The 21,407-nt window shown below is 43.6% G+C and overlaps 1 protein-coding gene across 3 annotated transcripts in view; it reads left to right on the forward strand.

Annotated features, from left to right (window-relative positions):
* Window positions 1–21,407, forward strand: part of LNPEP (leucyl and cystinyl aminopeptidase) — a 111,527-nt gene that overhangs the window by 36,757 nt on the left and 53,363 nt on the right. For 2 of the 3 annotated variants that reach the window (XM_055123817.1, XM_055123810.1), the window contains exons 2-4: window positions 1,575–2,415; window positions 6,344–6,482; window positions 9,077–9,208. In XM_055123817.1, the coding sequence (XP_054979792.1) occupies window positions 1,598–2,415; window positions 6,344–6,482; window positions 9,077–9,208 (1,089 nt within the window). In that variant the 5' untranslated portion in view covers window positions 1,575–1,597. Of the gene's footprint in view, window positions 1–733; window positions 752–1,574; window positions 2,416–6,343; window positions 6,483–9,076; window positions 9,209–21,407 lie in introns of those variants that run through there. The other variant, XM_004613090.3, reaches the window with a different exon arrangement.

Genomic DNA, 21,407 nt, shown 5'->3' on the forward strand with positions numbered 1-21,407 from the left:
TTTGTCCAAGTATTGCTTCTTGGTAGTGAACTAATACTACTCTTGGCAGTTTCATTGCCAAGTATAAGAGAAATACAATTTATGTCCAAATTGTCATCTTTTATTTAGCTGAGTAGGAGAATGCTCTTGAACAAAAAAGTCTAAAATTTGAAATGGTAATTTAAATTTGGCTCCAGTAGCAATCTGTGATTGTGAGGCTGTAAGGAGAAAATAACTTGTTTTCTATTGTTCAAGATAGTTATAATAGCAATTTTATAGAATTGTTGTGAGGGTGCAAAATTATGTGTACATGTAACATTCCTTAATATAAAGATTTAAGGGACTATCACTCATCAAACTTGCAGTCCCTTAAAAACTAAAATTCTGATTGAAACAAGAGTATTGCCTGAGCTAATTGTAGGCATTATTGTTACATGTATGGGTATTTGCCTTTCGTCATTCTTTTATTCCCTGTTTTGTGTAGATCTTTGTGTTTACAAATGTCCGACACCACTTACGCTCTGTTAGTATGGTGGTGGCCACAGAGCGGCAAATACTCTAGGTCCAAAGGGAAAAAAATGACCATTTATCTGATGCTCCTTGTTCTTTTGTCTTGTTTTTCTATTGCTCCTTGTTTGGGGGATTTCTTTGCATCCTCCTCACTTATCCCTGTGGAATCTGCACCTCCAGTTTGCTGGGAAGAGGAATCTGCTGCTCAGGGGTCCCGGAGGAATGGTCTGGCCTGGTGCTCAGTGCCGCTCACCTAGGAAAGGTGGGGCTCAGAGACACTCAGGCCTCAGAGGAGGTGTGAGGGGGGTGAAGAGACAGAGAGCACGTGAGGCATTGCCTGGCGTGCAGCCTACCTGGGTTTGATCCCCGGCTCTACATAAGGTCCCCTGAGCCCCACAAGGAGTGATCCCTGAGCACAGAGGCAGGAGTAAACTGTGGGCCAGGCGAGGCTCCCAAGCCCCAGCCCTCCCCCAAGAGAGCAGCTTGAGGTCTTGCAGGCCTGAGCTTTAGGGATGCTGGGGACTAGAACTCAGAGGAGCAATGTGGACGCCTTGTGGCACAGACCTTACCTCTCCCTGACCCTCCCACTGTGGCAGGCACCAGCCCTGCAGGCCTCTCAGGACAAGGGCCCAGTGGTTACAGCAGAGTGTGTGTATCCAAGAGACACTGCGTTTCCGCTGCCTTCTGCCACACATGTTGATGGTTTATCTCTCTGTCTTTGTGCGTGCTTGCAGTATTCGTTGACTTATGCTTGAGTCTCTACCGGCCAGTGCATGAATGTCACAGGCAGGCAGCTTAGTCAGTAGCTCTGTGGTGGAGGCTTGGGGCTGTAGCTAGTAAGGCACTTGCTTCCATGCAGCCAACCTGGGTTCAGTTAGTCTCCAGCACCCCATATGTTCTCTGCCGTGAGAGATCCCGATTACAGAGCCAGGAGTAAGTCCTGAGTGCAACCAGGGTGGCTCCCAAGCCCCAGTCCCCAAAAAGAAAAAAACGTCTCATTTTAAATATGATTGCGAGAGAAGGCGGTATGGCACGTGTGTCCCCTAACTCTGCCTTCTCGTCCTTCTGTTTCGATGGCTTTGTAGATCGGCTTCAGCTCCCGAGGAATATGATTGAAAACAGCATGTTTGAGGAGGAACCAGACGTGGTGGATTTAGCCAAAGAGCCTTGCTTACACCCTCTGGAGCCCGACGAAGTGGAGTATGAGCCCCGGGGGTCACGCCTGCTGGTGCGGGGGCTCGGCGAGCACGACATGGACGAGGACGAGGAGGACTACGCGTCGTCGGCCAAGTTGCTGGGTATGTCCTTCATGAACCGAAGCTCAGGCCTGCGGAACGGCGCAGGCGGCTACCGGCCCAGCACCGAGGGGGTGTGCTCCGTGCCCTCCGCCAGGACCATGGTGGTCTGTGTGCTCGTCATCGTGCTGGCCATCTCAGTGATCATGGTCATCTATCTCCTGCCCCGATGTACCTTCACCAAAGAAGGCTGCCACAGGAGCAACCAGTCAATGGGACTCATCCAGCCACTGGCCACCAACGGGAAGCTGTTCCCGTGGGCACAGGCCCGGCTCCCCACGGCCGTGGTGCCACTCCGCTACGAGCTGCACCTGCGCCCCAACCTCAGCAACATGACGTTCACGGGCTCGGTGGCCATTGCCATCCAGGTGCTGCAGGCCACCTGGAACATCGTGCTCCATAGCACGGGCCACAACATCTCACGGGTCACCCTCTTGTCTGCGGTCTCCAGCCAGGAAAAGGTGGTGGAGCTCCTGGAGTATCCGTTTCACGAACAGATCGCTGTCGTTGCCCCAGAGGCCCTCCTGGAAGGGCACAATTACACGCTGAAGGTGGAGTACACGGCCAACATATCCAGCACCTACTACGGCTTCTATGGCCTCTCCTACACAGACGAAAAGAACCAGACCAAGTACGTCCCGCGGCCTGCTAAAACGCTTGCGCTTTCTCTAGCTCTGCTCCGACTCTGCAGGCAGGGGCCCTTTGTCCACAGCAAGGCAGTTGCTTGACAACAGTTTTAAAAAATAATTCTGACAGTGTGTGCAAAATATTAGGAAGATGATTTTGAAGAGTATACTATTTCCCTCCGTCAATGTCTTGACCATAATATTTCATAGTAGAAGGACAAAGATGGTATCAGTTACAAATAGAAAGACTTTAGTGATCTTGCACTTTCCTTGTAAAACCAATGCAGTTTTCTGTTGGTTTGCAATGTCTGTAGGGAAAGCACAGAAAAGTACAGATTGTTGTTGGAGATCTTATTTTCCTAGTGGGCAGAACTTCAGGCAGTTTTTAGTAAAAGGTGAAAACAGGGCTTGGGGCCTGGAGAGAGTACAGTGGGCAGGGCGCTGACCTTGCATGCGGCCAACCAGTGCTCGATCCCTGGCATCCCATGTGGTCCCTGAGCCATATGGTCAGGAGTCATTCCTGAGAGCAGAGCCAGGATTACTCCTTGAGCATTACCTTTTGCAACCCCAGACAAAACAAAAAAAGTGTGAAGAAATGTCTGTATACTTATATTATTTTTAGTATCTTTTATTTTTGCCGCTTTCTTTATTTTTTAGTGTAATTCTATTTTGTTCAAATAGAATGTTCATCTGATGAAAATTTAAGAAAAAAATCTCATAGAAATTCAATTTGACTTTTTTCAAAAAAATGTGACTCAAAATAATTATGGTTTGAGTTGTGTTTTGAATTTTAATATTAGTACTCATTATGTTTACTAAGAAATTGTGGGAAGATTTCCATGCATATCATCTATAAGGTGTTACTAAATAACAGTATTGTTAATTTACTTGTGCACAACATTCTGCTGAGACCTATGCAGGTAATTGGAACTTTCTAAGAGGATTTTGTCATCCAGAATGTGAATTACTGATGGCTTATTGGTACACGGAGGAATCTGAATTGAGTGTGTCATATCATTGAAGGAAAAATGTTTGTTCCTTCTTAAAACGAGAATGTGGCAAAGCAAGCTCTATATTCCTATTCAGATAATGTAACTTTTCTTTTTCCCTTTCTGTACTCTTAGGCAAGCCACAGCTGACTCTTGCTGAACTCTGACCTCAGAGCTGGTTTCTAATTGCAGTTGCAGCCGGGGATTCTTGGCTGTAGATCTCCATCTGAGGTCTCCACCATCTCTAGAAAATACAGGGTGTCCACAAGCAAAGAGGTCTTCACATCCAAAGGGACCGTTAAGGCCAGCCAGCCCCTCTTGTCTCCGCTTCCAGTTCGATACTCGTCGTTAGAGTCCAGCTCTGTGTAGTGAGAGAAATGTTGGAGGCCAGAGTGAGCCAGTTTCTCACAGGGCCACTTCTTGTCTCTTATCACGGGCAGAATTGTGTTATGGAGAATGCTCGACAAATGAAAGTAATTCCTTAAAATTAAGAAACAGTATTAAAAGTAGGATTTTGAAATTTTCTGAATTAGTCTGAAATTTTATTATATATATAACACCTTACTTGGTTTGGCAAAATGAATATCCTACATGATTCTATTTCTTGAAAAGAGATAAAGGTTTAGAAGGTTATTTTTATTCTCTCACAACGTCTGAAAACTGCCCTTAAAGGCAATTTTTTTCTTCTGCTTTGGATTTTGCTTGGTTCTGTTGGAGAAGGTTCTTGAAATCCTTCTTGTCACAGGTGGGGAAAGCAGAGGCAAGGACCGTTAATCCTTCAGCCTCTCACGGCAAGCTGGTGGTACCAGGGGAATGCATGGTGTCCTGTGGCCTCAGAGCCTTCTGAGTTCAGGTCTTTCTTCCATAACCCGGTGTCATTACTGCTGCTTAGAATTCTCTTACTTCACCCCCAACTAAGCCACAGTCACCTTCAGCACCTCTTATAGTGCTCAAACCATGGTCAGTATTTCTAAGGACAAATCTTCGGTCCCCCATGAAAGAATAAGTTTGCATGAATTCAGTCTAGGTGGAACAGATGATCCCTGCCCTCAGACGTCAGGCATCCCCAAGGCACCCTTGTATGGAGGTAGTTTTCATGGCTTCTCTTTGAACAACTAAAATTCTTCTCTTTTGTTGTTGTTATTTGTTATTTGTATAAGAATCCTCCCAAGCAGCACTCAGCCCTTCAGCCCTGTGACCCTGGCAGGCCCGTGTCAGGCCCAGTGTGCCTAGTGGTCGCCAAGACACATTTTACATGTGTCTTTAAACATGAACCAGTCTTGAGCCAGGAATAACTAGCATCATAAACTTTACCCCCTGTTCTCTGTGGCCTTCTTTCAAATTTTGCTAAGTGGGTACAATTTGGGATTAGGGTGAAGAAATGAAAGCTGGAAACATACTATGTCAAAATTGCATCACCCATGTTGTTGGCTGTCTCTTCAGTTCACCCAAGCAGAAACAGCTACGTGGGCAAATCGTTACTAGGCAAAAAGTGCAGTGATTTTAAATACGAAGGTTCATGTTTGTCTGCCATTTATAAATAATTTATAAGTGACTGGATCACTGTCATCCCGCTGCTCATCGATTTGTTCGAGCAGGCACCAGTAACATCTCTCATTGAGAGACTTATTGTTACTGTTTTTGGCATATCCAAAAACACGGGTAGCTTGCCAGGCTCTGCCGCGCGGGCTCGATACTCAGTAGCTTGCCGGGCTCTATAAAGTATAAATATCTTCGTAGGATTTGGTAACATAGGCGGTATTCTTTTATTATGAGGTCTTTCTGCAAATCCTTAGGTGTTTGGCAGAAGACCCAAGTTCGGTCCTAATTAAGCAAATATGGAACTTAAGATCTAGGCCACTGTTTGTTCAGAAACGGTTGGTGAATTGCAGAGTGTGCATCTTCTGACTCCGATTCCGCACTCTTTTTCTACTCATCCTTAAGAAGTGGAGAACAAGTGGTGAGCAAGCGAGGCCCCTGGGTCCATGCGACGCCTGTGGAGTGCCACGCTGGCCAGACCCCTTCCCCGTGTCTGCCAGGGCCACACTTGTACTGAGAGCCCAACGCAAAGGTCTACTGCTCTGCCTCAGGAGAACCTGCACCTCTCCTCTACCTCGCCTTTGTGCTTTGAGGTCAACCCATAATGGAGAACTCCTGAACCAGTTAAATCTTCACGTGTTTTTAAACTTTTATTTATTTTTGTTTAAATTTAATGATTTTTTTTTTTTTTTAGTTGAATCAGAGTAGATGTACAGACACAAAGTTGTTCATGATTGGGTTTCGGTCCTACAGTGTTCCAACATCCATCCCTTAACCAGTGTACTGGGGACATTGTTGGTAGTTTTTAAACTTTAAACAAGTTAAATCTTCATGACGAGGGAGAGGAAAATTAATTTGTATCAGAGGAGGATGACACAAGCAGTGAATGATAGGATACCTTGGGCCCCCCAAGTACTGAGCCTGAGGTGTGGTATTGAGAAGCCATGTTCAGTCAGAGCGACTCATGCAGCTCCCAGTCACCTGTCCCCATGAACACCTATCAGAACCTTCAAGACGGCAGAGATCTGCCACCCCCTTGGAGATCTCAGCACAGGCCCCAGAGTCCCCCTGCTGCCTCGCCTGCTTTCTTGAGTGCCTTCTCTTTTCCTCCTCTACATCTTCAGACATTCTTTATTCTTCAGGCGCCTTCCAGATGTCACCAGTCACAGCATCTTCAATTGCAGGAACAAGATTTGTTTCTTTCTTTTGGTTTTCAGTTGATGACATGCTTTGCAGCCTGGCGGGTGCTGGTGCCTACAAAGCCTCCGACTCTCTTAGTTGACTGCAGCTCCTTTACTGACGGCACCAGACAAACCTGAGTTTGTCTCAGGATCTCTAACACTTGTCAAAATGACTTAAGTATCAGGTCCTCAGTAACCACTGGGTTAATCTGCATTTGTTCCAGGTACTTTGCTGCAACTCAATTTGAACCCCTGGCAGCAAGATCTGCTTTTCCTTGTTTCGATGAACCATCGTTTAAAGCCACATTTGCCATCAAGATCACAAGGGAAAAACAATATACTGCTTTATCAAATATGCCCAAGGTATTGTTTATTCTTTGAGTATAAAATCTTTAAGTGTGTCCCTTTAAGAATGTTTGTGTTACTTTTTCTCTCAACTACTATTGAGTGTGCTTTAAAATAGTTAAATATGTATGTTAAACTCAACTGGGAAGTCAGTCTAAGGATGGAAATAAAGACATGGATGTGAAAAATTATAGACCAGAAATAGAAGTGTGATGTATGTATATGTATCTATACATGTTCATATATATTCATGTATATATATGCATGCATAAGTTGTTATAAATTTAATGACAATGGGCTTGTACTAAAGATCACAGGGTGTGGTGAATTTGCAGTTCCAAGCAGTGACACTTGGTCATTCTGAGTCAGGATTGTCCTTGATATTTGCTAGGTAAAAACTCATTAGAATGTGGAGGTTTAACATGAAGACCTACCTCTTTTCTTGGGTGTGAGCATGGGAAGCAAGTCTAAGGCTAGACATACTGAGGGTACCCTGTCACTGGCACCAGGCGCTTGTGTACAGCCTAATTGCACCTCCTGGAAGCTCTGTCACTTTGGGGAAGACTTGCCATACCCAGCAGACCCTGGAGTCAGCCCTTGAGTTGGACTGGCCTGGCCTTCTCCGTCAGCTGCATGCCACTGCAGAAGGCTCTCTGTCATTCAGCTCTCTTGAGTCTTTCTTGGAGGGGGTGCTGACTTGGCTGGTGTTTATCATACCTGATTCACTTGGAAAGTCTTTCAAGGTTGCCTGTTTTCCCACAGATTGTACAGAATTCTCTAGTGACACACAACTTTTTTTTTTATTTTTTAAATTTTATTGAATCACCGTGAGATAGTTACAAGCTTTCATGTTTGGGTTACAATCTCACAATGATCAAACTCCCATCCCTCCACCAGTGCACATTCCCCACCACCAATATCCCCAGTATACACCCCCTTTCCCACCCTCTCCCTGCCTTTATGGCAGACAATATTCCCCATATTCTCTCTTTCTACTTTTGGGCATTATAGCTTGCAACACAGACACTGAGAGGTCATCGTGTTTGGTCCATTATCTACTTTGGCCATACACCTTCCATCCCAACTGGTTCCTCCAGCCATCATTTTCTTAGTGATCCCTTCTCTATTCCATCTGCCTTCTCCCCTCCGCTCATGAAGCAGTCTTCCAGCTATGGGGCCCTTGTATCTACCGCCCTTGGGGTGACACACAACATTGACTTTACTAGGGCATCTTGAGGTCACTGACATGAGCACACTGCTTTATGAAGCCATTTCAGATTATTTCATTACAGAGCACAAATTCTGGGGCTTGCCACTCAGAGGCCAGTTATGTGAGACAAGGGTGAGTGCACGGAAGTGGTTTCATTCAGCTGTTATCAAATCTGAGAAGACAGTGTGCTGCTGGTCTCCAGAAATCTCAGGCTGGGATTATGGCTGTATGCAGAGGCTTGTTGGCAAAGTCAGCTAGACGCAGTTATTGGTAGTGAGTTGGGGCTGGGGAAGGATTTTGTGCTGGGCAGTCCAGAATGGCATCATGGTCTGATGTCTCATGAGTCCTGGGAGACAAGAGTGTGTTTCTTATAAAATCAAGAGAATGTGGCTGGTGGTTTTTTTTTCATGAAGTTTCTCACAATAATGGATTACATTCAATATTTTGACACCAGTCACACCACCATCACACCTTTCCACCACCATTATTTTTAATTTCCAGCCACTCAAACCTGCCGAACAGGCAGATGCTAGATAATTTACTTGTATTGCCCGCTATGAATAACATAGGATGTCTCGTGGCCACTCTTGCAGCAGTGCGGTCTTAGAAATCTAAATTATTTTTCTTTTTGGGTCACATCCGGTGATGCACAGGGGTTACTCCTGGCTCTTCACTCAGGAATTACTCCTGGTGGTGCTCAGGGGACCATATGGGATGCTGGGAATTGAACCTGGGTCAAATGCCCTACCTGCTGTGTTATCACTCCAGCCCCCGAGATTCTTTTGTGTGTCTCTGGATCATGAATGTGGCTGTTTTAATGCTATCTATCTCTGAGTCTTCAAGAATCTTTCCTGAGTGTTTGTTCCTCCTCCCTTCCTCCATAACTGGGCCTGCTATAACATGAAACACTGTGTGAGACTCCTTTAGAATTGGGATGCAGTTAAAGATTAAGGGACGATAAGACATTCTGAGAAGCAGATATGTAAGAGAACAAGATGGAGTTACTAAGCTTGCTCGGTTTGGAGAGTTGATCAGCTGTTACTTTTTCCATTGCTATCTGTAGCACTGAGGGGTGTATTGCTAGGTCAGAAGGCAAGATTTGGTTTGTGTTGTTTTAAAAGAGAGAAAAACAACAATGTTATCTCTCACTAACATTCCTATAAAGTCATCTTTGGAGCCTTCACCTTACAGAGCTTCGTAGTGCTCAGTTTGTCTTCCTGATAGATGGCAGAACAGGCCAAAAACAGGGCCATACTCTGTAAAGAAATGTGTACAGAGATTAAACTATGCCAGCCTCTTCAATACTCATCTCCTTTTTGAATTGTCAGTTTCTGTGTTTATTTTTTCACTGTCATTTATTCTCATATTTACAAAACTGTCATCTTTTCCCCTTTGCCTGTAGAAATCGTCAGTGCATGTGGGAGATGGACTTGTTCAGGATGAGTTTTATGAGAGTGTGAAGATGAGCACCTACCTGGTTGCTTTCATCGTGGGGGAAATGAAGAACCTGACTCACGACTTAAATGGAACCCTGGTATGTTGTGGTAATTGTCTGAACATATGTTTCACAAGAGGTTATGAGAAATTCCCTAGTGACTCCAGACAGCTGCTTTGTGAAGAAAACAGCTCTGGTTTTTGGACTACAGCTCTGGTTTTTGTTTTTTGTTTTTGTTTTGGGGCCACACCCAGCTCTGGGCTTACTCCTGGCTTTGTGCTCAGGGATCGTTCCTGGCAGGGTTCAGGGGACCGGAGGGGATGCTAGGGATCGAACCTGAGCTGACCCTGTGCAAGGCAAGTGCCCTGCCTTCTTATCTCTGGTCCCACAGTTCTAATAATTTTATGCCAGAAATGTTGCTGTTTGCTTAGCTGTGATTCAGTGTACTTAAAAGTCATTAATTCTCAAGTCACAGTAATTCTCAAGTTTCTTTCAACCTACTTTCATAAGAGAAAAATCCACTAAGACAATATCTGTATTTTAAAGATTCTTGATCTGTACTATATAATATAGTAGTCACTTACCTTTCGTGACTATCTATATTCAAATTCATGACTCATTCTTTCCCTTCTCCCCTGTCCGTACAACATTTGGCCTCCAAGTATAGACTTAAGTGCCTTTGTGGCTACTGTGGGATCCTAAATTGTCAGCCCAGTGGTTTGGGAGGAGTCTGGTTAGCTGTGCGTCAGATACCAGGCACCCGTGCCTTTGTCCTTGGCATGAGCTCTCTGAAAAAGCTCCAGCACCAAGTGCACTCCGCAAGCACCCGGAACACACTGTCTGAGATGTCACCCACCTGGAAGAGAGCCTTTGCGGAAACCCATATTCCCACCAGAAAAGTTCTAACATGCTCTTGAGGCAACTATAGGAGTTTGGCAACATCGGAGAGATGGTCAGTGCAGACTGGAGCAAATCACTGCTGCTTGGATGCCATGACAGCCACCCTGACCAGAGGGGACTTGTAGCATCTTGGACTAATGGCCCTGCCAGGGCACTGTTGTCTGCCTCTGGTCAATCCCAGAGACATGGAAAGCTGCAAGTAGTCAATAAAGCGTTTAGAAGAGCTGTTTCAAAAGACTCTGGGCTATGCAAGGAAACATATTTTGGCCCATTTAGGAATTGAAGTAAGAGTTCTAATGAAGACATACAAGTAATCAAAATAAAAGACTATAGTGAATGAAGTAGAACATGCAACCTATAGTATCAGTAGCAGACTAGATCAGTCAGAAGAAAGGCTTTGCATGTGAGAGTGTGGGAAATTGCTAAGTATTCATTTAAAGGAGAAGCATAAAAGACAGGGATAGAAAGTGAAGCCCGCCTCCATGGTGCCTGGAGTGCCAGCAGAGGAAACAGTTTGTGAGCTGTGGAGCTGCAGAAGGAGAGCAGAGGGAAATGGCACAAGAAGTTTATTTAAGGGAGCAATGGCTGAATACTCTCCTCTTTAGGGGAGGTTTGAGTACTTGAGGTCACGAAGCTTCTAGATGGCCACACAAACTCAATTTGAAGAGGTTGCCCTTAGATACATTAATAGTACAACAGTTCAGAGTCATCGGAGACACAGAATCTTAAAAGCAGTAAAAGAAAAGCTGATAACCGACCAGAAAAGACCCTCCCCTAAGTCTGCCAGTGGGTTTCCCAGTAGGAGCCTTTCATACGAGGAAAAAGGTGACATCATCAGGGTCTGAGGCAAGAAGGAAAAAACCTGCCAACCCACTACCTGCTGTCCAGCAGAGTTTACCTTCAGAGGCTGAGTGATACTGTCCCACACATGCAAAAGCGAGGGAATTGTATTTCTCTAGACTTGCCCTAAAGATAAGAACCTTTGAGATTTTTATAGATAAAAATAAACCAGTATGAAAATGTAGGGGCGGGGGTGGGGGGAGTTTGAAATCTCTTCCAACTGAAATAAAATATGATTATTAGTAACTTGAAAATATTCAACAAGGGGGGGGGATAAAAAGAAGAGAAAATATTCAACACATTCATAAAGGGAACTATCTAGTCAGATACAGAATGCTCTTAAACTGTAGTTCAATAGTGTAGGCCTCCATGGAGTGTATTGAAAGCAATCCTAAGAATGAAGTTTATTCCAGCAAGTGCCTTTATTAAGAAAAAGGATCACCTACGGGAAGCACTCTTGACTTTGTACCTAATAGAATGAACAAATTAGGCCCTAAGTCAGTGAAAAGATGGAAATAAGATCAGAATAGAAGTAGAATAGAGAATACTGGAAGGATAAAATGAAAAATCAGCAAGAGCTTTTTTGTGTGTGAAAAATAGCCCAAATTAACTACTCTTTACCTGCTCTTAAAAATGAAATTTGAAATCATAAAGAAACCTTACAGCTGATACCACAGAAACATAAAGGAATGTAGGAAAAAAACTATGAGTAATCACAAGCCAGGAAACTAGAGAAGCTAGAAACATAGAACGTACCAAGACTAAACCATGAAAATCAAAGTGTCTGAACAGATCAGTGTCAAGCACAAAGATGAGTCAGTAATCGCAGGCCCTCCAGCAACAGAAAGTCGAGGGGACCGTAGTGATAGAACAGCGGGGAGGACGCTTGTTTTGCATATGGCCAACCTGGATTTCATCCTGATACCCCATATGGCCCCCTGAGCTTCTCTAAGCGTGATCTCTGAGCACAGAGCCAGGAGTAGCCCTGAGCATCACTGGGGGTAGCCCAAAACTAACAAAAGCTAAACAAACCCCTCTGTAGAAACAGTTTCTCATGAATTTTATCATATATAAAAAAAAAGTTATAATTATGCCAGTTCTTCTTAAACTCTTCTAGAAAATTGAAGAAAAAACACTTCTCAATCTCATTTGATACTGGCATTCAAGAGCGGAGTCCAGAACCTAGAAATCGACTCACATGCCATCAGCTAATGTTTGACAAGAGAGCCAAGAGCATTTAGTGAGGCCAGGATAGTCTCTTGAGGAAATGGTATTGGGAAAACTAGATAATCATGTCCTGATGGATGAAACTGGACCTCTAATTTACACCATACACAAACATTATTTGAAACAGATGAAAGACTTTTTTAAAAATCTAAAACCATAAAACTTTTAGAAGAAAATGTTGGTAGAATGCATCTTGAAAATAGGTACATGGTTTTTTAGATATGCAGTAAAAGTACAAGGCAAAAATAAATTTAAAAAAATCCTTTTAGGAGGTCATGAATTTTGTATTTAAGTGGATCGGCATGAAAAGTTTCATGCTAAGTGAAATGAGTCAGAAAGAGAGAGACAGACATAGAAAGATTGCACTCATCTATGGCATATAGAATAACAGAGTGGGAGACTAACACCCAAGAATTGTAGAAATAAGTACCAGGAGGTTGACTCCATGGCTTGGAGGCTGACCTCACATTCTGGGGAAAGGGCAACTCAGAGAAGGGATCACCAACTATAATGTAGTCGAAGGCCATGTGGGGGAAGGGAGTTGCGGGCTGAATGAGGGCTAGAGACTGGGCACAGTGGCCACTCAACACCTTTATTGCAAACCTCAACAGCTAATTAGAGAGAGAGAACAGAAGGGAATGCCCTGCCACAGTGGCAGGGTGGGGTGGGGGGAGATGGGATTGGGGAGGGTGGGAGGGATGCTGGGTTTACTGGTGGTGGAGAATGGGCACTGGTGAAGGGATGGGTTCCCGAACTTTGTATGAGGGAAGCATAAGCACAAAAATGTATAAATTTGTAACTGTACCCTCACGGTGGTTCACTAATTAAAAATAAATAAATTTAAAAATAAATAAATAAAAAGTGTTCTAAAAAAAGATCCTTTTAGCAAGAAGTAAAATCAAAGGGCAGCATATAAATGAGTGAATATATTTGCAAATCATATATCTGACAAGGGAGCAATTTCCAAATTAACTCAATAGCAAAAAACTAACAGCTCCAAAGGGGTTAAAATCTGAGACCTGAATCCATAAGTTACATAGAGGAAAATCTAGGCCGAGCTTTCCAAGACATTGGAGCTGGAAGCATCTAGATGGATGCAATGCTATTGACCAAGCAAGTTGAAACAGAGATAAACAAATGGGACTACATTAAGCTAAGAGGCTTCTGCACCTCAAAGGCAATGATGTCCAGGATACAGAGACAGTCCATCGACTGGGAGAAATTATTTGTCCACCACTCATCTGACAGAGGATTAATATCCAAGGTATTAAACAAAACACTGGTAGAACTTTACAAGAAAAACTATCCAACCCTATCAAAAAATGGGGAGAAGAGATAAATGGGAACTTTTTCAAAAGATATACAAATGGCCAAAAAGTATATGAAAAAATATTCTGCATCATTAATCATCAAAGAAATACAAATCAAGAAAACAATGAGATGATGACCTTCTACCACAGAGACTGACATTCATCAGAAAGAATAACAACAACCGGGGCTGGAGAGATAGCACAGCGGGTAGGGCGTTTGCCTTGCACGCGGCCGACCCGGGTTCAAATCCCAGCATCCCATATGGTCCCCTGAGCACGGCCAGGGGTAATTCCTGAGTGCAGAGCCAGGAGTAACCCCTGTGCATCGCCAGGTGTGACCCAAAAAGAAAAAAAAAAAAAAGAATAACAACAACCAACCAGGGCTGGAGTGATAGCACAGCAGATAGGGCATTTGCCTTGCATATGGCCAATCCGGTTTCGATTCCCAGCATCCCATATGGTCCCCTGAGCACCACCAGAAGTGATTTCTGGGTGCCTGAGCCAGGAGTAAACCTGTGCATCACCGGGTGTGACCCAAAAAGTAAAAAAACAAAAAACAAAAAGAATAAAAACAACCAGTGTTGGAGAGAAAATGAGGAAAAGATGACCCTCATTCACTGCTGGTGGGAATATCGACTGATCCAGCCTTTTTAGAAAGACAATATGTACATTCCTCAAAAAACTAGCAGTTGAACTTAACTATGTCCCAGCAGTTCCACTCCTAGAAATATACCACAAGGGCAAAGAAGCACAATGCAGAAAAGACATACACACTCCTTTGTACATTGCGCGCTGTATACAATAGCCAAAATCTGGAAACCACCCAGATGCCCAAACAGATGATTGGATAAAGAAACTATGGTACATATACATAATGGATTACTACTGGGCTGTATGAAAGGTATAGTCATGCAATTTGCTACAATTTGGATGGATCTGAAGAATGTCTTGTTAAGTGAAATCAGAGGGAGAGGAACAGACTCAGAATGATCTCTCGCATATGTGGGATATAATGAAACTTCGTAGAGGAATATTAAGTACCCTATGGCAATAGAAACAAAGAACAGGAGAACTGGTCTACAACTTGCCACTTGTGGGAGGTTGGGAGGTAAATGAGGGAAGGTAACACTCAGGCAATGGTGAGCGGGAGAGGGAAGGGTGGAAGTGCCAGCCGCAGAGGCTGCCTGGAGCACATGAGGAAAACTAGGGACATTAGTGCAGGGCAGTGAACACTGGTGAAGGGATTGGTGTTGGAATAATATATGCATGCCTAAAGCTCAATCAATCGTAAATACCTTTGTAACTTTGTAATATGCAGTGATTAAACTTTTAAAAATCCTAATTAACAAATGTGCACCAGAACATGATAGAATTTTTCCAAAGAAGATATAGAAGTGACCAGTGGTGCATGAAAGCCATAACCGCATTTCCATTAATTAAAAATGACCTACAAATTAGAATTCCCTATTGATTGATTCCTGTTGGAATTGTTACCATCAGAAAACCAAGAGAAATGATGGTGAAAAAGTAAAAGAGAGGTAACTTTTGCACACTTTGATGGAAACATTGGCTTAGCCACTGTGGAGAACTTTGGAGATTTAGAAATTAAATACAACTACCCTTTGATCCAGTAGCCCCACTTCTGGGTGTGTATTTAAAGGAAGTGGATGTAAGATATTAAAAACATACCCGCACTTATGTTTATTGCAGCATTATTTGGTGATAACCTAGAGAGGGGAACTAACTATGATTATGTCAAGGATGAGCAGATAAAGAAGATCTGATACACATACTCACACACACACTAGTATTCAAAATATTGTCAGAGCATTGAGAAAGGACATCCTGCCATTTGATTCAGTGACTTTGAGGGCAGTATATCAAGTGATATATCAGGAAGAGAAGGACAAAACCCATCTGTTCTCCTGTAGGTGTGTGACTCCTAGAAGCTGAGCAGAATGATGGATGCCGGGAGCTGAGGGGTGGGAGGAATGGGGAATAGGGTACAGGGTACAAACTGGGTGATAAGATGACTCAGTTCCTGCGACCCAGTTCGCCCATGGTGATCACAGTTGCAGGCACTTGTGTCAGGTACTTGAAAGCTGCTGAGAGTAAATTGTATGTGTCCTCAACAACCAAAAAATGGTGATGGTGGTATGAGCGGAAACTGTTGTGGCAGTCAGTGCACAAGCTATGTGCACACGCTACATGTACTCCATGTGGTATGTAAATTATAGCTTTGTAAAGCTGAAAAAAGTAATTTAAAATCCACTTCCTCAGTCCTACTTGTCACATTTCAAGTGTGTCATCATGCCTTTGTGACTGGTGGCTACTATTTTACAGGTTAGAGATAATGAATTTTCCATCAATGCAGAACATGTCATTGCACAATGCCAGTCTGGAACAGACTTAAAAGAGTGCACAGAATTTCAGTTAGACATCCAAAAGGAGCCAGAGAGCAAAAGGGAATGCCCTGGCACAGAGGCGGGGTGGAAATGGTGGGAGGGATGCTGAGATTCTCCATCAAGGTGGTGGAGAATGGGCACTGGTGGAGGGATGGATACTCCACCACTGTATGACTGAAATGCAAGCACGGAAGTTTATAAGTCTGTAACAGTACCTCATGGTGATTCACTAATAAAAAAAAAGTGAAGTTAGATAAAAATTGTTAAATTGAAAAAGTAAGTTGATCCTCCCTTTTTTGTTGTAATTTATTTTATGGTTTGGGACTATACCCAAGGGGCTACTTCCAGCTGGATCTTGGGGGTAACTTTCTTCGGGGAACCCCACCGCCTCTGTGCAGAGCACATGCTCCGGATCTTTGACCTCTCTTGCCGGCTTGAACCGTGCTTCTGAAGAACAGGTCCTCATTTGGGTTTTCTTTATCTGACAGCAATAATGAGTAAGATTACTTATGGATATAGTTTATATGTAGTTTGCCCAGATTGAGTTTTTAATTCTAAGTAGGCTCCTCTGTCTTTCTTTACCACTAATTCCTGTTGATGAAATAATTGTAAGATTAAATTTCACATTAATATCTGGGGCTGGAGTGTTAGTACAGCGGGTAGGGCGTTTGCTTTGCACGTGACTGACTGACCCGGGTTCGATTTCCAGCATCCCATAGGGTCTCCCCAGCACCGTTAGGAGTGATTCCTGAGTGCAGAGCCAGGAGTCAGCCCTGAGCATTGCTGGGTATGACCCAAAAAGAAAAAAAAATTCACATTAATATCTAATAAAGCATATCTTTTCATTTAATGGCAATATAGAAAAAGGACAGCAGGTAGGGCATTTGTCTTGCTTGCGGCCAACCCAGGTTCGATTCCTCCGTCCCTCTCAGAGAGCCTGGCAAGCTACCGAGAGTATCCCACCCGCACGGCAGGGCCTGGCAAGCTCCCATGGCATATTCGATATGCCAAAAACAGTAACACCAAGTCTTACAATGGAGATGTTATGGGTGCCCGCTAAGCAAACTGATGAGCAACAGGATGACAGTGCTACAGTGCATCAAGGAATATTATCTTCCTTGAACATACTCTCTTGAATTTGGCTTTCAATTTGAGAATAAAAAGCTTGATTCTAATCATAATTTACTTGGATCTTATAATTTTGCTGCTTAGAAAGTATATCATCTATTAGAAAAGATTGTCCCAAAAAGCAAAATAAAGTAAAATAAAAATAAAAAAGATTGTCATGGGGCCGGAGCGATAGCACAGCAGGTAGGGTGTTTGCCTTGCACGCGGCCGACCTGGGTTCGATCCCCGGCATCCCATATGGTCCCCCAAGCACTGCCAGGAGCAATTCCTGAGTGCAAAGCCAGGAGTAACCCCTGAGCATCGCTGGGTGTGACCCAAAAAGCAAAAAAAAAAAAAAAAAAAAGATTGTCATGTCTACCTCACAATTTTTAGCGATAAGGTACAGGTACCAATGATATTTGAATATCAGAAGTAACTCTGTTTACTTTTATACTCAACCTGAAGGATGGAGAATTAAGAAGTAGTTTTCACAGGTAATTAATTGTAGGCTACATATTAAGTAAGTACTTAATATTATTTATTCATCTTTGGGTTGAAAGACTTTTGTCAAGTTTAAACCAAAGAAGTTTTCAGAATCCTTTCAAAAGGATGCCAAGATTGGTTTAAGTTGGAAGGAAAAGGAAAAAAAAATCAACTCCAGTTCAACATTGGGCTATGGATTTAGCCCTGGCTTCAGGCACTTGTGGACCTGATAAGACCTCAGTGGCACTGTCTAGAGGAGCCCAGTTTGCTGCTTCTCAAGGTCTGGCTGACAACAGTCCTTTCCTTAGAGTCTCTCACTCTTCCCCAGCGAGGATTGGTCACTCCTTCTCCTCACTGTAATTTAATCTCTGGTATAATTCTTATCACACTCTTGGATATAAAACTCCAGAAACTTTTTATTGCCTACCAACTTGATTTATCAAGTCTTGATCTTTTTACCCCTTCTCTTTAACTCCCTCTCTCTTCTTCCTTTTCCCACTCTTTCTCCTCTCTCATTCACTGTGTTGGCTCTTACTTGCTTGTACTCATTCTGAAATCGTCCCTTTTATGAATTGAACTATATTTTCAACTGCCTTGATGTCAGTCCCTGCAGATAACAAAGCTGAGTGATCACTTGCTCACTCATATACCTCATTCCTTACTAAGTAAGTGAATGAACAAAAACTTATATTTATAAAAAGAGAGGGATATCAGGCCATTTATTAGTTTGTTTGTGTGTATTAGGAAGTAAGGTGTTTTAATGTGAACTCTGGGTAAACATTAATTGACCTGGCTTCAGAGTACCTCTTCACCTTGTTTGCCCTTGTTCAGAGAGCTTGTAAACCCTCCACAGCCTCTCCTTTCACACACAGAGGATGTACACTCTGCTTTATCCATGGGAAAACATGGTGTGTGGGGGGGAGGGGGGCAGTGTTCTGTGTCTGTAAACCTAATCATCATTTTTTAAAATTTATTTATTTTTTTTTATTGAATCACCATGTGGAAAGTTACAAAGTTCTCAGGCTTATGTCTCAGTTATACAACATTCAAACACCCATCCCTTCACCAGTGCCCATATTCCACCACCAAAAACCCCAGTATACCTCCCGCCCCTGCCCCCCCACCCCCAACTGCATAACTGATGAATTTCACTTCATTTTCTCTTTACCTTGATTACATTCCATATTTCAACACAAAACTCACTATTGTTGTTGGAGTTTCCCCCCAAGAAGGACAGTCCTACTACCAAGGAAGCATTTGATGATTAGTTTTCCATTACTTAGAATGAAGAGATATGTAGCCCCACTGCTCCAAGTACATAACTCTTTTTTTTCTTTTTCCTTTTCCTTTTTTTCCCCCCTCATCCCCCTTCCCAAAGCCTCACAGTATGGTGGACACCACACCGCGTTTCTCCCCAAAAATGGGAAACAACTGGGAAAGAGGGATATTTCCTCTTCTCGGCTGGCGTGGGGCTGTTGCTTAGTTCAGTCTAGAGAAATGTGCTACTTTGACTACCTTCAATATTTCAACAAAAAACACTGTTATTATTTGGAGTTTCCCCCCAAAGTCAGACCTGCTAAAAAGGAACCGTTTCATATTGCTGACAATTTAGAGATGTTAACTGGCCACATGGTTTTGGATTTCTGTATAAAGTCCAGGGAAAATTCTGCCAAAAACTGCACAGCCCATCTCACAGTCCCAGTGCATTGCTGTAAGAAGCTGCGCTGGATGCCAAAATGTGTTAGAAGGTCTGTGGAATCAAAGTCTTTAGGCGCAGAGGGTCCCCCTAATCATCATTTTTAATGCTACTCGGCAATGCACTGTGAGATGGTATAGCTGGCAAGGAGCTTACTTTGCATGTGGCTGAGCCAAGCTCAACCCCTGGCATCTTTCAGAGTGATTCCTGAGTACAGGATTGGGAGAAATCCCTGATCACTGCTGAGTGTGGTACTTTCTTCCTACCCAAGAAAAGAAATGCAGATGTGTTAACAATTAATATTATATATATATGTACATATATATATTTTTATATATATGTATATATATATTTATATATATATATATATATTTTGCTTTTTGGGTCACACCTGGCAATGCACAGGGGTTAACTCCTGGCTCTGCGCTCAGGAATAACTCCTGGCGGTGCTCAGGGGACTATGTGGGATGCTGGGAATCAAATCCGGGTCGGCCGTATGCAAGGCAAACACCCTACCCGCTGTGCTATCAGTCCAGCCCCTATAGATAAGATTTTTATTAAAAAATGGAGAAGAGGCCTCCGGCGCCATTTTGCTACACTCAGCAGTGAAGAATCCTGGCCAACGGGCACCGCAAGCCGGAGAATGCTCCGGACCCCAGACCAGGCCAACAACACCGGGGTACCCCAGACGGAGAAGGTGCAGTCTCCCCACCTTCTCCAGATGGAACCCTGGTGACACTGAATTTCTACTAACATGGCTCCAGTATGTGGGGACCAGGACTGTTTCTCCAAACCGCGTGGCCATGTAAGTGCATCCTTTCCTGATATACAAAAAACCGCTCAGGAACAGCTCCTCCGCCCCTGAGCGCCATGATTCAAGAGGCACACAAACCAATCTTGGAATGCAGTGGCTGTTGGCAGATATACTTCTGGACTGTGAACAAGCTACAGCCCTGTGCAGCCCCGGGAAGGGAAGGGTCTTTGTCCCTCGGCCTTTTCCCCTTTGTGGCAGCATGGTGACTGCCACCTTTCAGAGCCAATTAGACAGAGAGGTAGGAGCTTGCAGTGATGGGGTGTGTGGGAAATCTGGGGCGGAGGGCAGAACTGCCCCTGCTCCCCCCCAAATGAGACCCTGAGCATCCGCCCACGAACAACTCCTCTGCTCTTGAACAGCCATGATCCCAGGGGCACACAAACCAATCTCGGAACACAGTGGCTGCTAGCAGAAATGCCTCTAGACTTAATTACTAAAATACTCTTAGTATTTTAGTAATTTTGTGGCCGTGCAACCTCATATGCTCTTCGTTATCAACAATCACTGTATCACTGTTACCCCATTGCTTATCGATTTGTTCGAGCGGGCACAAGTAACATCTCTTGATTGTGAGACTTACTTGTTATTGTTACTGTTTTTGGCACATCCAATACACCACGGGTAGCTTGCCAGGCTCTGCTGTGTGGGCTCGGTACTCTCGGTAGTTTGCCGGGCTCTCCGAGAGGGGTGGAGGAATCGAACATGGGTCATCCGCATGAAAGGCGAACACCCTATCACTGTGCTAGAAAACAAATGATCTAATGATGCCTTCTTGACAGGTCTGATTGTTGGGGGTAAACTCCAAATAATAATAGTGGGTTTTCTGTCGAACAGTGAATGTAATCAAAGTAAAGAGAGAGTAAAGTGAAAATCATCTGCCACACAGGCTGGGTGGGGAGTGGGAGTGGGGGTATATTGGGGTTCTTGGTGGTGGAACATGTGCACTGGTGAAGAGATGGATGTTTGATCATTGTATGACTAAGATTTTTTTTTTTGTGTGTTTTTTTTTTGTTTTTTTTTTTTTGTTTTTTTTTTTTTATAGTTTATTTTTAATTAGTGAGTCAACGTGAGGGTACAGTTACAGATTTATACATTTTTGTGCTCATGTTTCTCCCTTACAGAGTTTGATAACCCATCCCTTCACCAGTGCCCATTCTCCACCACCAGTAAACCCAACATCCCACCCCCCCTTCCCAGTCCCGTCTCCCCCCACCCCACCCTGTCACTATGGCAGGGAATTCCCTTTTGTTCTCTCTCTCTGGTTAGGTGTTGTGGTTTGCAATAAAGGTGTTGAGTGGCCATTGCGTTCAGTCTCTAGTCTATATTTGGCCCGCATCATCTTTCCCCCACATGATCAACAACCACATTTTACTTGCTGTTCCCTTCTCTGAGTTGCCCAGAGTGAGAGAACAGCCTCCAAGCCATGGTGACAACCTCCTGGTACTTATTTCTACTATTCTTGGGTGTTCGTCTTATAGTCTATTATTCTATATTCCACAGATGAGTGCAATCTTTC

Source organism: Sorex araneus, chromosome 1 (genome assembly GCF_027595985.1).
Source record: "Sorex araneus isolate mSorAra2 chromosome 1, mSorAra2.pri, whole genome shotgun sequence".
NCBI lineage: Eukaryota > Metazoa > Chordata > Mammalia > Eulipotyphla > Soricidae > Sorex > Sorex araneus.